We start from the raw sequence: 13,391 nt of genomic DNA on the forward strand, positions 1-13,391 counted from the left end.
AACCTAGAAAATTGTGCACGGACTGGCACCTCCCTACTTAGTTAGTTATATCCTATGTACCGGCCTGGGCTCTGTGTTCTCAGGGTGCAGGACTACTTTGTGTCCTAGGGTGAACAAAAAGTCTGCAGGTCACAGAGCTTTCTCTTATTGTGCCCCTGTTTTGTAGAATGATCTCCCTGCATCAATAAAACAGTCAGATTCTGTAGAGACTTTCAAGTCCAGACTTAAGATGCACTTATTTTCCCTTTTTTATGTAAGCATACTTGCATAGTATGTTACTGTGCTTTTTAATCTTTTAAATTCATTTTACTAGTAAACGGAGCAGGCCGCGGCCTCAACTTTATCTAAATCCTGGGTCTTTTAGTGAAGCTTAGGGCTCGTGACCGGCGATCACCTTAGTATTTCTTCTGTTTTTCTTGTTGCTTAATGCTGATAATTTATGCAGTATTTGTTGTCTTTCCTATGTCTGATTCTGTTTTTTTCTCTGTTTGAGGTGTGGCTCCATGCAGAGAAGGGAGTGGTGTCTTCTTCTGTAACCGTCCCGTCCTGCGCAATGGCAAAATTTTTTGTATATTTGTTTTGTAGATTGTGTCTGTAGCACGGCCCAAGCAGAGGGTCACCCCTTTGAGTCTGGTTTGCTTGAGGTTTCTTCCTCAAATCATCAGAGGGAGTTTTTCCTTACCACTGTCACCTATGTGCTTGCTCTGGGGGTTGGTAAGGTTAGACCTTACTTGTGTGAAGCGCTTTGACGGACCTTTGTTGTGATTTGGCGCTACATAAATTAAAATAATTTGAAATTGAAGGTCAGTGTGATTGTCTCATTTTACAATGAATTTTTCTTCACATCAACAAAGCAACATTAATCAATTTAAGTTTCGTCACCACATGCAGATGCACCCGTGATACATAGATGAAATGAGAATGGGCACTCAGAGTGCCTTCTGCTTCTGTGTGGTCTTGACATTATGTTATGTTGTGACCCTGAGTTTGTCCTTATAGGGTATTTGATATACAGTACATCTGGAAGGTATTCACAGCGCTTCACTTATTCCACATATTGTTATGTTATAGCCTTATTCCAAAAATGGAGTAAATTCATTTTTTTTTTAGGTCAAGAGCGCTCTGGAGCAGGTTTTCATCCAGGATGTCTTTGTACATTGCTGCATTCATCTTTCCCTCAATCCTGACTAGTCTCCCAGTTCCTGCTGCTGAAAAACATCCCCACAGCATGATGCTGCCACCACCATGCTTCACTGCAGGGATGGTGCCTGGTTTCCTCCAAACATGATGCCTGGCATTCACACCAAAGAGTTCAATTTTTGTTTCATCAGACCAGAGAATTTGGTTTCTCCTGGTCTGAGAGTCCTTCAGGTGCCTTTTGGCAAACTCCAGGTGGGCTGCTATGTGCCTTTTACTAAGGAGTGGCTTCCGTCCCTGACTAAGGCCCTTCTCCCCTGATCGCTCAGTTTAGACGGGCTTCACACGGGCTTTACAGATGATGGAGGCCACTGTGCTCATTGGGACCTTCAAAGCAGCAAAAATGTTCCTGTACTCTTCCCCACATTTCATTCTCGAGACAATCCTGTGTCAGAGGTATACAGAAAATTCCTTTGACTTCATGCTTGGTTTGTGCTCTGACTGTCAACTATGGGACCTTATATGTAGACAGGTGTGTGTTTTTCCAGATCGTGTCCAGTTAACTGAATTTACCCCAAGTGGACTCCAATTAAGCTGTAGAAACATCTCAAGGATGATCAGTGGAAACAGGATGCACCTGAGCTCAATTCTGAGGTTCATGACAACGGCTGTGAATGCTTGTACGTCTGATTTCTTAGTTTTTTATTTTTAATTAATTTGCAAAAATCTACAAAAAAAAAAAAAAAAAAAATCTTTTTTCACAATGTCATTATGGGGTGTTGTGTGTAGAATTTTGAGGAAAAAAAAATGAATTTCATCCATTTTGGAATAAGGCTGTAACATAACAAAATGTGGAAAAAGTGAAGCGCTGTGAATACTTTATGAATGCACTGTATGAATCAATATTAGTGTTTAATTATTAGTGTTTAGGAGGTGATGGTCTAGTGGTTAAGGTGTTCAAATCCCCGCCTGACTGGAAAATCACTAAATCACTAAAAACTTTAATCCCCTATTGCTCCCGGTGTGCGCGCCTTGTATGGCAGCACCCTGACATCCTAGTGAATGTGAGCCATAATTGTAAAGTGCTTTGAGTGTCTGATGCAGATGGAAAAGCGCTATATAAATGCAGTCCATTTACCATTTAATAGTAACTATAAGTGTATCTGTAACTAATTTCTCAAAACAGCCATTGTAAATATGCCCCAAATATACACATTGTGCCTAAAATTTGACTTTGACCTGTGACCTTGACTTTTACCTAATTTTTCTCAAAATGAAATCACTTTGGCCTTGGCTGAGCCTCGGTCATTCCACCATGTTCGGCTGGAATCAGATTAAAAAGTTTTGAGTTATTTTAATCAAACCAAGACAGATAAACAAAGCTGAAAACAATACCATCCATCTACCACAATGAGGTCTACTTACACATCCTCACATATACATACATGTAGTGATGGTTTGAAGAGTAGAAGGGAGGTCTTTGCTGTCTGGTTCTCCATCAAAGCATTCATTGACTTAAAAAAAAAGGAAGAATATGTTGTGTTTATGCTTTTGTGCAAGGAGGACAATTTCAGTCATGATGGATGAATGTAAATCCAAAATGTCCCACACATCTTATCGCTTTCTCCTTTAACTTTTAACATTCTGGCACAAATACTGCAAAAGCAGGACTTTAATTTCCTGTCATCTTTCACTGATTTCATTTGAGGTTCTCACCATGTGGCTGAAATGACTTTGTCAGGGCCACTTCATTCATTCTCAGCACACACACTCCAAACTGCAGGTCGAATGCATCACTGAAACACACACGCACGTACATGAATATACACACATTCATGGTGACGTCACTTTGGTTTTCTCTTGTGCAAGTTCCATTTAGATTTTGATTGGGACTAACACACCTGTTTACTGTATTTCTACTTACTGCAGAATTCCGATGTAGTTGTGCGCAGCCTGAGGTGAGTCACTGCACCAGTCATTCTTGAAACCCATCAGCAGTACATTTGGCCTCATACGACCCAACCCTGCCCCCTGGTGGACAGGAAGAGCACAAGCAAAAAAGGCAACATTATTTATTCATTGTTTTTCTGTGGCTTGTCCGGCCTGTAGTGGGAGCAGACCGAGCAGCTCATCCCACACTTCCCCATCCTCGGCCATGTACTCTAACTCTTCCTGAGGGACCCCGAGGCCTTCCCAAACCTGCTGGGAAATATGATCCCTCCAGCATGTCCTGGGTCTTCCCTGGATTCATCTCCCACTTGGATGAGCCTTAAAGACTTTCTTAGGATGATGACCAGGGAACATCCTGACCAGATGAACGAACCACTTCAACTGGCTTAATCTGATGCAAAGAAGCAGCGACTCTACTCTGAGTCCCTCCCAGATAGTCAAGTGTCTCATCCTGTCTCAGAGTGAACTTCATTTCCGCGGCTGGTTTCCACAACCTTGTTCTTTCAATTACCCAAAGGTCATAACCATAGGTGAGGGTAGGAGTGTAAATTGATTGGTAAATCTAGAGTCTTGTCTTCTGGCTCAGTTCTTTATTCACTACAATAGTACTGGACAGCATCCAGAGGACCTCAGAAGGAACCCAAATCCACCTGTCAATATCACACTCTATCCTACCCCCACTCATGAAGATACTTGAAATCCTCTACTTGGAGCAGTAGCTCTCGCCTTACCCGGAGGGAACAATTCACCCTGTCCCATGAAGGGACCACAGTCTCTGATTTGGAGGTGCTGATCCTCATTCCAATCGCTTCACACTTGGCCTCAAACCTGCCCAGTGCACATCAGAAAAAAGTTGACATCATAAAAATTCCAAAGCAGTGTACTTCTGCAGCTTGAAAATGGCACAAGGCCCCTTGAATTTCTTAGCATTCAACTCCAGTCACCATCCATGCTGGTGGTGGGAACAACATGGCAGCAGCTTCATGTCGAAGGTTTGGCCTGAACCCAACCCAAGAAAAAAGAGGCCCGGCCGTCAAACACACACAAACCACTGGGTTTTGGTGGCTCTTGAATCAAGACTAACTAACTACTGCTCCACTGTACTACAAAGTTTGATATGTTTAGAATTGTCTTTGGGATGCTACATCAGGCACTGATGTCCGTGGCACTGCATTTTTCAGGGTCACAAAGCAGTACAATCAAATCAAATCAATTTTATTTATATAGCGCCAAATCACAACAAACAGTTGCCCCAAGGCGCTTTATATTGTAAGGCAAGGCCATACAATAATTACGGAAAAATCCCAACGGTCAAAACGACCCCCTGTGAGCAAGCACTTGGCAACAGTGGGAAGGAAAAACTCCCTTTTAACAGGAAGAAACCTCCAGCAGAACCAGGCTCAGGGAGGGGCACTCTTCTGCTGGGACTGGTTGGGGCTGAGGGAGAGAACCAGGAAAAAGACATGCTGTGGAGGGGAGCAGAGATCAATCACTAATGATTAAATGCAGAGTGGTGCATACAGAGCAAAAAGAGAAAGAAACACTCAGTGCATCATGGGAACCCCCCAGCAGTCTAAGTCTATAGCAGCATAACTAAGGGATGGTTCAGGGTCACCTGATCCAGCCCTAACTATAAGCTTTAGCAAAAAGGAAAGTTTTAAGCCTAATCTTAAAAGTAGAGAGGGTGTCTGTCTCCCTGATCTGAACTGGGAGCTGGTTCCACAGGAGAGGAGCCTGAAAGCTGAAGGCTCTGCCTCCCATTCTACTCTTACAAACCCTAGGAACTACAAGTAAGCCTGCAGTCTGAGAGCGAAGCGCTCTATTGGGGTGATATGGTACTATGAGGTCCCTAAGATAAGATGGGGCCTGATTATTCAAAACCTTATAAGTAAGAAGAAGAATTTTAAATTCTATTCTAGAATTAACGGGAAGCCAATGAAGAGAGGCCAATATGGGTGAGATATGCTCTCTCCTTCTAGTCCCTGTCAGTACTCTAGCTGCAGCATTTTGAATTAACTGAAGGCTTTTCAGGGAACTTTTAGGACAACCTGATAATAATGAATTACAATAGTTCAGCCTAGAGGAAATAAATGCATGAATTACTTTTTCAGCATCACTCTGAGACAAGACCTTTCTAATTTTAGAGATATTGCGCAAATGCAAAAAAGCAGTCTTACATATTTGTTTAATATGCGCATTGAATGACATATCCTGATCAAAATGACTCCAAGATTTCTCACAGTATTACTAGAGGTCAGGGTAATGTCATCGAGAGTAAGGATCTGGTTAGACACCATGTTTCTAAGATTTGTGGGGCCAAGTACAATAACTTCAGTTTTATCTGAGTTTAAAAGCAGGAAATTAGAGGTCATCCATGTCTTTATGTCTGTAAGACAATCCTGCAGTTTAGCTAATTGGTGTGTGTCCTCTGGCTTCATGGATAGATAAAGCTGGGTATCATCTGCGTAACAATGAAAATTTAAGCAATGCCGTTTAATAATACTGCCTAAGGGAAACATGTATAAAGTGAATAAAATTGGTCCTAGCACAGAACCTTGTGGAACTCCATAATTAACCTTAGTCTGTGAAGAAGATTCCCCATTTACATGAACAAATTGTAATCTATTAGATAAATATGATTCAAACCACCACAGCGCAGTGCCTTTAATACCTATGGCATGCTCTAATCTCTGTAATAAAATTTTATGGTCAACAGTATCAAAAGTAGCACTGAGGTCTAACAGAACAAGCACAGAGATGAGTCCACTGTCTGAGGCCATAAGAAGATCATTTGTAACCTTCACTAATGCTGTTTCTGTACTATGATGAATTCTAAAACCTGACTGAAACTCTTCAAATAGACCATTCCTCTGCAGATGATCAGTTAGCTGTTTTACAACTACCCTTTCAAGAATTTTTGAGAGAAAAGGAAGGTTGGAGATTGGCCTATAATTAGCTAAGATAGCTGGGTCAAGTGATGGCTTTTTAAGTAATGGTTTAATTACTGCCACCTTAAAAGCCTGTGGTACATAGCCAACTAATAAAGATAGATTAATCATATTTAAGATCGAAGCATTAATTAATGGTAGGGCTTCCTTGAGCAGTCTGGTAGGAATGGGGTCTAATAGACATGTTGATGGTTTGGAGGAAGTAACTAATGAAAATAACTCAGACAGAACAATCGGAGAGAAAGAGTCTAACCAAATACCGGCATCACTGAAAGCAGCCAAAGATAACGATACGTCTTTGGGATGGTTATGAGTAATTTTTTCTCTAATAGTTAAAATTTTATTAGCAAAGAAAGTCATGAAGTCATTACTAGTTAACGTTAAAGGAATACTCAGCTCAATAGAGCTCTGACTCTTTGTCAGCCTGGCTACAGTGCTGAAAAGAAACCTGGGATTGTTCTTATTTTCTTCAATTAGTGATGAGTAGTAAGATGTCCTAGCTTTACGGAGGGCTTTTTTTTTTATAGAGCAACAGACTCTTTTTCCAGGCTAAGTGAAGATCTTCTAAATTAGTGAGACGCCATTTCCTCTCCAACTTACGGGTTATCTGCTTTAAGCTACGAGTTTGTGAGTTATACCACGGAGTCAGGCACTTCTGATTTAAAGCTCTCTTTTTCAGAGGAGCTACAGCATCCAAAGTTGTCTTCAATGAGGATGTAAAACTATTTACGAGATACTCTATCTCACTTACAGAGTTTAGGTAGCTACTCTGCACTGTGTTGGTATATGGCATTAGAGAACACAAAGAATCCACTCCCACATGGGAAGCTGACAAATGAGGCTGAAAATACAAGCAGCCAGAATGAGTTTCCTCCATGGCATTCTCCCTGATGGACAGGGGAACTAACGGTTTTGGTGATCTGGGACAACATCAAAGTGCAGCCACTCATCCTTCAAATAAGACAGGAGTCATTAGGCGTCAGTCATGTTATTAACATGAGTCCCTTTAGATTTTCTACACACATCAGTGTAGGAGTTCAGACCCTGAAGAGTGCCCATAACATGATCAGGGGATTTTACATTATATCCAACTCTACCTGGAAACACTGTTGGGTTGTCTAGAAGAAGTTGAGAATGTGGCTTTGGAGAAGCATGTATGGGCTATTTTAGTTGACCTGCTGCAGCAACAACTCAGCCATGGATAAGTGATGGATGGATGTGTAATTCTGACCTGCATCAGCGTGTTAACACCAGATCGTAGGTCTGCTGCCACCACTCCTCTGTAGAAGGACTTGATTTTCCGTTGGCTCAGCCAGGTAACATGACTCTTGCTGTTTGCCTTCTCAACCGCTGAAGGGGTGGGGTCAGCCTGAAAATAAAAACGTCCAATGAAAAACTTCTGACAGCTGAAAAATCTCTGTATTAAAAATGCGTGGTCTCCTGTTTAATTTTGTTTTGCAGTTACTATAAATGCACTATTTATGTAAGGAAATGCAAGTTTCTTTATATGAGTCCACAGACATACTGTAGATGCAGGCCCATTATTTCTTTGTAGAGCTAAAGGTTATAGTCAGAATCATATGTTTTATTTTTGTAAATTGAACTTTACATCATTTTAAGGTTGCAATATACACCATCAAATAATATAAAGAGGTTAGGACCAGTGAACCCTAGAACCAGTGAACCCAAGGACCAGTGGATATACATTTACAGTACATGGGTGAGATGTTAATCTCAATGAAAATTCAAAGATTGCTGAACATAATTCTAAACCAAAGTAACACCTATTTAAATGGTTATAAATTTCAGGAGCTGGTTTTGACTGTTGTTGATAACTACAACCTCAGTTCCAATGAAGCTGGGATATTGTGTGAAATGTAAATAAAAACAGAACACAATGATTTGCAAATCCTCTTCAACCTATATTCAATTGAATACACCACAAGGACAAGATATTTAATGTTCAAACTGATAAACTTTATTGTTTTTGTGCAAATATTTGCTCATTTTGAAATGGATGCCTACAACACATTTCAAAATAGCTGGGACAGTGGCAACAAAAGACTGAGAAAGATGATGAATGGTGAAAGAACACCTGTTTGGAACATTCCACAGGTGAATAGGTTAATTGGAAACAGGTGAGTGTCATGATTGGGTATAAAAGGAGAATCCCCAAAAGGCTCAGCTGTTCACAAGCAAAGATGGGGCGAGGATCACCACTTTGTGAACAACTGCGTGAAAAAGTAGTCCAACAGTTTAAGAACAATGTTTCTTAATGTTCAGTTGCAAGGAATTTAGGGATTCCATCATCTACAGTCCATAATATAATCAGAAGATTGAGAGAATCTGGAGAAATTTCTACATGTAAGCAGCAAGGCCGAAAACCAACATTGAATGCCCGTGACCTTCGATCCCTCAGGCGGCACTGCATTAAAAACCGACATCATTGTGTAAAGGATCTTACCGTGTGGGCTCAGGAACACTTCAGAAAACCATTGTCAGTTAACACAGTTCGTCGCTACATCTACAAGTGCAAGTTAAAACTCTACCATGCAAAGTGAAAGCCACACATCAACAACATCCAGAAATGCCGCCACCTTCTCTGGGCCTGAGCTCATTTGAAATGGACAGACGCAAAGTGGTAAAGTGTGCTGTGGTCTGATGAGTCCACATTTCAAACTGTTTTTGGAAATCATGGATGTCGTGTCCTCCAGACAAAAAAGGAAAAAGACCATCCAGATTATTACCAGCGCAAAGTTCCAAAGCCAGCATCTGTGATGGTATGGGGGTGTGTTAGTGCCCATGGCATGGCCAACTTACACATCTGTGATGGCACCATCAATGCTGAAAGGTACATCCAGGTTTGGGAGTAACACATGCTGCCATCCAAGCAACGTCTTTTTCAGGGACGTCCCTGCTTATTTCAGCAAGACAATGCCAAGCCACATTCTGCACGTGTTACAACAGCGTGGCTTCGTAGTAGAAGAGTGCGGGTACTAGACTGGCCTGCCTGCAGTCCAGACCTGTCACCCACTGAATATGACAATGGAGACCCCGGACTGTTGAACAACTGAAGTCATACATCAAGCAAGAATGGGAAAGAATTCCACCTACAAAGCATCAACAATTAGTGTCCTCAGTTCCCAAATGCTTATTGAGTGTTGTTAGAAGGAAAGGTGATGCAACACAGTGATAAACATACCACTGTCCCAGCTTTTTTGAAATGCGTTGCCAGCATCCATTTCAAAATGAGCAAATATTTGCACAAAAACAATAAAGTTGATCAGTTTGAACATTAAATGTCTTGTCTTTGTCTAGGTTGAAGAGGATTTACAAATCATTGTATTCTGTTTTTTTTTACATTTTACACAACGTCCCAACTTCATTGGAATTGGGGTTGTATGGTTTGTATTCTGGTCTATATACCGTAGACAAAAACATAAATAATTCACTGAAAGAACCCACTGTGACCACATTGCCGCATATCATAAGACTGAGCCTCTTGGTGAAGGTGCCGGCGAAATCCACAAGAGCTGGACGGCTGCTTGGAGGACCTGTTAGAACCAAGCATTGAGGTCTGAAAGAAAAGGAAAGAAATTAAAGTTCAGATGACGAAAGTGTTCCTTCAGACAGAGCTGGATATTTGTTGAAGTTTCATAACTGCACATATCTCATTTTCACAATGGAGCCTCAACAGGAGCAAGACTGAACAAACTTTAAGTTACAAAATCAATGATAACCTTATTGAATATCGTCTATAGGGCATCCTGTGCATGGGGCTTAACACTTTGAAACTGAAATACTTATTGAAGACACAATGGTCTGGTTTGAGCATTTTGAGGTGGTTGGGGCAGTGTGCTGGTATCGCTTTAGTTTTACTTACAGTTTCATGGACTCCACTGCTTTTATGGTGTTTTTTCACGTCTGTGCCTCTTCCCTCTGAGCTTTTAGTGTTTCTGCTCACGTGCCCTCAGTGATCTTAGTTCAATATGAATTCATTTTGGCCCTTTATGGTGATCCATTCTTGGGGTTTCCTCATGTGTCTTTTAAAAGGCACTCTTTTTCATGTGTCCTCTGCCAGATTGTCATGTTTTCATCCAGTGTTCCCAAAGTGTTTCTCGTGTTTCCTAGTGAGTACAATTCTCAGTGTTTTCTAGTGAGTTTTTGCAGCTACTTCTGTGTTTATACCTTTGTTACATATCCTGACCTTTGAGTTTGCCTAATGCCTCATGGGCACTTTTGCCTTAATGGGACTAATGACCTGTTTGCTTCCTGAAAATCCCTTTTATGGTTCCTTTGTAAAAAAAAAAAAAAAAAAAAACTCTTGCTATTTCTTGGGTTGTCCTTAAGGTTTTGCCTTTTAACCCCCAATATTATTTATCCAAATGCTGTGTTCCCAAAAGATGGCAGATGGCAGTGTACTGTATTTATCTAGGATTTTTTGTTGTTGTTGTTTCTCCTGACTTGCAAATCCCATCCTCAGTTTTGAACTTTTTGATGTGTTTTTTTGTCCAAAGTCCATTTTATGATCAGCAATAAACTGCTGAACATAATTTAACATTGTTGGTCACTGCAAAGGGGTTCACAACCTGGGTTTGGCGAATGAGTCATCTGAAAGTTTAATTGCCATCAAGGCTCAGAATTTTACACTTGTCCCTTGCTTTTGGAGTCAAGTCACACTAGTACTCACAATAAACAATTTCTTCATGTTAGGAGTATGTCAGAGGTAAGATCCTGAGGTCTTTCTAGACAATCCTTGGCTACCACTGAAATCAGACCCATCAGCCTATCACAAGACCCTACAAACCATGTGGCATATTTTCCAAAACATCATCAAACATGCAGGTGCCTCCTTGCTGAAGATCTCAATGACTGGACCAAGACAAGATGAAGATGATCTCAAATATGGTGGCAATAGACAGATGGTTGATTTTGAAAGATATGGATGGACCACATGTTTCAACATTTCTACTGACTGATGCGTACATGCAACACCCTTTTTATGAACTAAGAGGTATGAACATAACTACGTGTGACCTGTAGTTCTTGACATGGTCCTCCACATGGTTGAGGCTAACACACTGGAACAGGGCGATGTTGTAGGAGCTTGCCTGCACGGATGAGCCCCAGTTGACAGCTAATACCAACAAAACACCAGCATTATCAGAATGCAGAAGAGAACACCACAAGATTGTTTGCTTGTTTGTTTGTTATTTTAGTGTGTCAGAGTTTACCAGGCTTCTTGTACAGTGTGTATGCCAACAGGAAGAGAACAACACCAAAGGCAATGAGGGCTGCCCACCAAGTCAGCAGGAACATGATCACCACACTGCAAACAGCACCCAGCAGTGACACCCATTTACTGTAGAACCTGAAGGACGGGCGCCATCCTGCACACAGAAAAACACACAGAAGTGTCTGCAACATCAGTGAACCAGCACTCGGGGAACTGCAAGCTGTTGTGTGGGCCGCTGAAGAGGAGGTACTGCTGGCCCACCACCACCAGAGGGCGCCCTGTTTGAAGTGCGGGCTTCAAGCACGAGAGGGCGTTGGAGCAACAGAGAGTGACAGCTGTCACTCGTCAACAGCACCAGCTGTCACTCATTCTACCATCACCATAAAAGCCGGACTGCAACTCCACCTCCCTGCCGAGAAATCAGCTACCACTCAGGTAACCTTCTCTGCGGTGATTATTATTGTAACTAAACATTGTTCTGTGTGCAGCCGTATTCCTGTGGACTAAGTCTGAAGTTGAATTGGCGGATAGTGGGAGTGCGACGTTCTTCGCCTCTCACTCCATCCAGGGAAGAGACTGACAGGAGCTGCATGGGTGAAACTGTTTCTGGAGGTGGAGGTTCTCCCTCCCGGAGGAACTGAGTATGGAGAGATTACTGGGTGTGCATCCACACACCCACCATTAACTGTTTCTGTTTCTGCCAGCAGTACCAGGTCTGACAGCTGGAGACGGTGGCCACCTGGGACCCAGGACTTGGCGGCTCCGGTGTTCTTCAGATCCGTTGGCGGTGGAAGCCATGTGGGATCCAGCACTTCTCTGGACAGACATCTTCTATCCTCGAGCCTGCCCACACGTCACCTTGTGTATGATTGACTGTACTCCTCAAACTGCAATTGTCTGTATTCCGTTGTGCAATTCACAACATTAAATTGTTACTTTTTGGCTTAATCCATTGTCCATTCATTACCGCCCCCTGTTGTGGGTCCATGTCACTACACTTTCACAACACAAGTGACCTGAAACTGAACGTGCGTGCAGGTGAAAGTGAATTCTGTGAAACAAAACATTTTCAACATCCAAACTAAATTCAAAATTTGTCCAGTTAGAATTTTTACTACATCCAGGCCAACGGTGAATGTCATGGCGAAGTGTTTGTCATCTATCAACAATTCATAAAAAGTGATTCTTCTCCTTCAGTTCTTGAAGGATTTTCATTCTGATGGTTTTGTTTGCTTCATCTAAGCATTGTGCACAATTCTTCCTCACAATATTTTGAAATTGTAAATTGTATTCAAAATATGGGCTTTTGTGGGGGGTGAAAACTGTGACATATCCCCAAAATGATTATCCTCCTGTTCTTAATGGATTTCGATTCTGACAGTTTTGACTAATTCATCCAAGCAGTGTTCTTCCTTAAGAAATTTAGAATTTTTACAAAAATATAGACACTGTCTGGTGAAATTCACCCATAAGAGTGTATGTCCCTGAATTGTATGGCTGGTGAGAAAAACATTCACCAAATAAAACACCATTCAAGAAGATTTACATGCTGTTTTTTTCAGTTTCAATTTATTTTCATTTATATAGCGCCAAATCACAACACAGTTGCCTCAAGGCACTTCACGCAAGTAAGGTCTAACCTTACAAACCCCCAGAGTAACAGTGGTAAGGATAAACTCCCTCTGAGGAAGAAACCTCAAGCAGAGCAGACTCAAAGGGATGACCCTCTGCTTGGGCCATGCTACAGACTACAGCTGTTATAAAGGTTTTAATAGCAGACCTCAACTGCCAGCAAAAATATTTATAGCAGCATGTAAAATACTGCCCCAAGACAATCTACAGTGCATCCAGAAAGTATTCACAGCGTTTCACTTTTTAACACATTTTGTTAAGTTACAGCCTCATTCCAAAATGGAGTGAATCATTTTTTCCCTCAAAATTCTACACACAACACCCATAATGACAACATAAATAAGCTTTTTTTTATTTTTACAAATTTATTCAAAATAAAAAAATAAGGCATGACGCGTACATAAGTATTCACACCCTTTGCTCAATACTTTATTTATGCGCCTTTGGCAGCAATTACAGCCTCAAGTCTTCTTGAATATGATGCCACA

At 41.4% G+C, this 13,391-nt stretch overlaps 1 protein-coding gene across 1 annotated transcript in view; it reads right to left on the reverse strand.

Moving 5' to 3' along the window:
- Positions 1-13,391, reverse strand: part of slc12a3 (solute carrier family 12 member 3) — a 75,182-nt gene that overhangs the window by 28,286 nt on the left and 33,505 nt on the right. The window contains exons 14-20 of the mRNA XM_034177179.1: positions 11,270-11,425; positions 11,073-11,172; positions 9,501-9,612; positions 7,267-7,404; positions 3,062-3,168; positions 2,854-2,933; positions 2,583-2,651 (exon numbers count right to left, since the gene is read on the reverse strand). Of these exons, the coding sequence (XP_034033070.1) occupies positions 2,583-2,651; positions 2,854-2,933; positions 3,062-3,168; positions 7,267-7,404; positions 9,501-9,612; positions 11,073-11,172; positions 11,270-11,425 (762 nt within the window). The remainder of the gene's footprint in view (positions 1-2,582; positions 2,652-2,853; positions 2,934-3,061; positions 3,169-7,266; positions 7,405-9,500; positions 9,613-11,072; positions 11,173-11,269; positions 11,426-13,391) is intronic.

This window comes from Thalassophryne amazonica, chromosome 8 (genome assembly GCF_902500255.1).
Source record: "Thalassophryne amazonica chromosome 8, fThaAma1.1, whole genome shotgun sequence".
NCBI lineage: Eukaryota > Metazoa > Chordata > Actinopteri > Batrachoidiformes > Batrachoididae > Thalassophryne > Thalassophryne amazonica.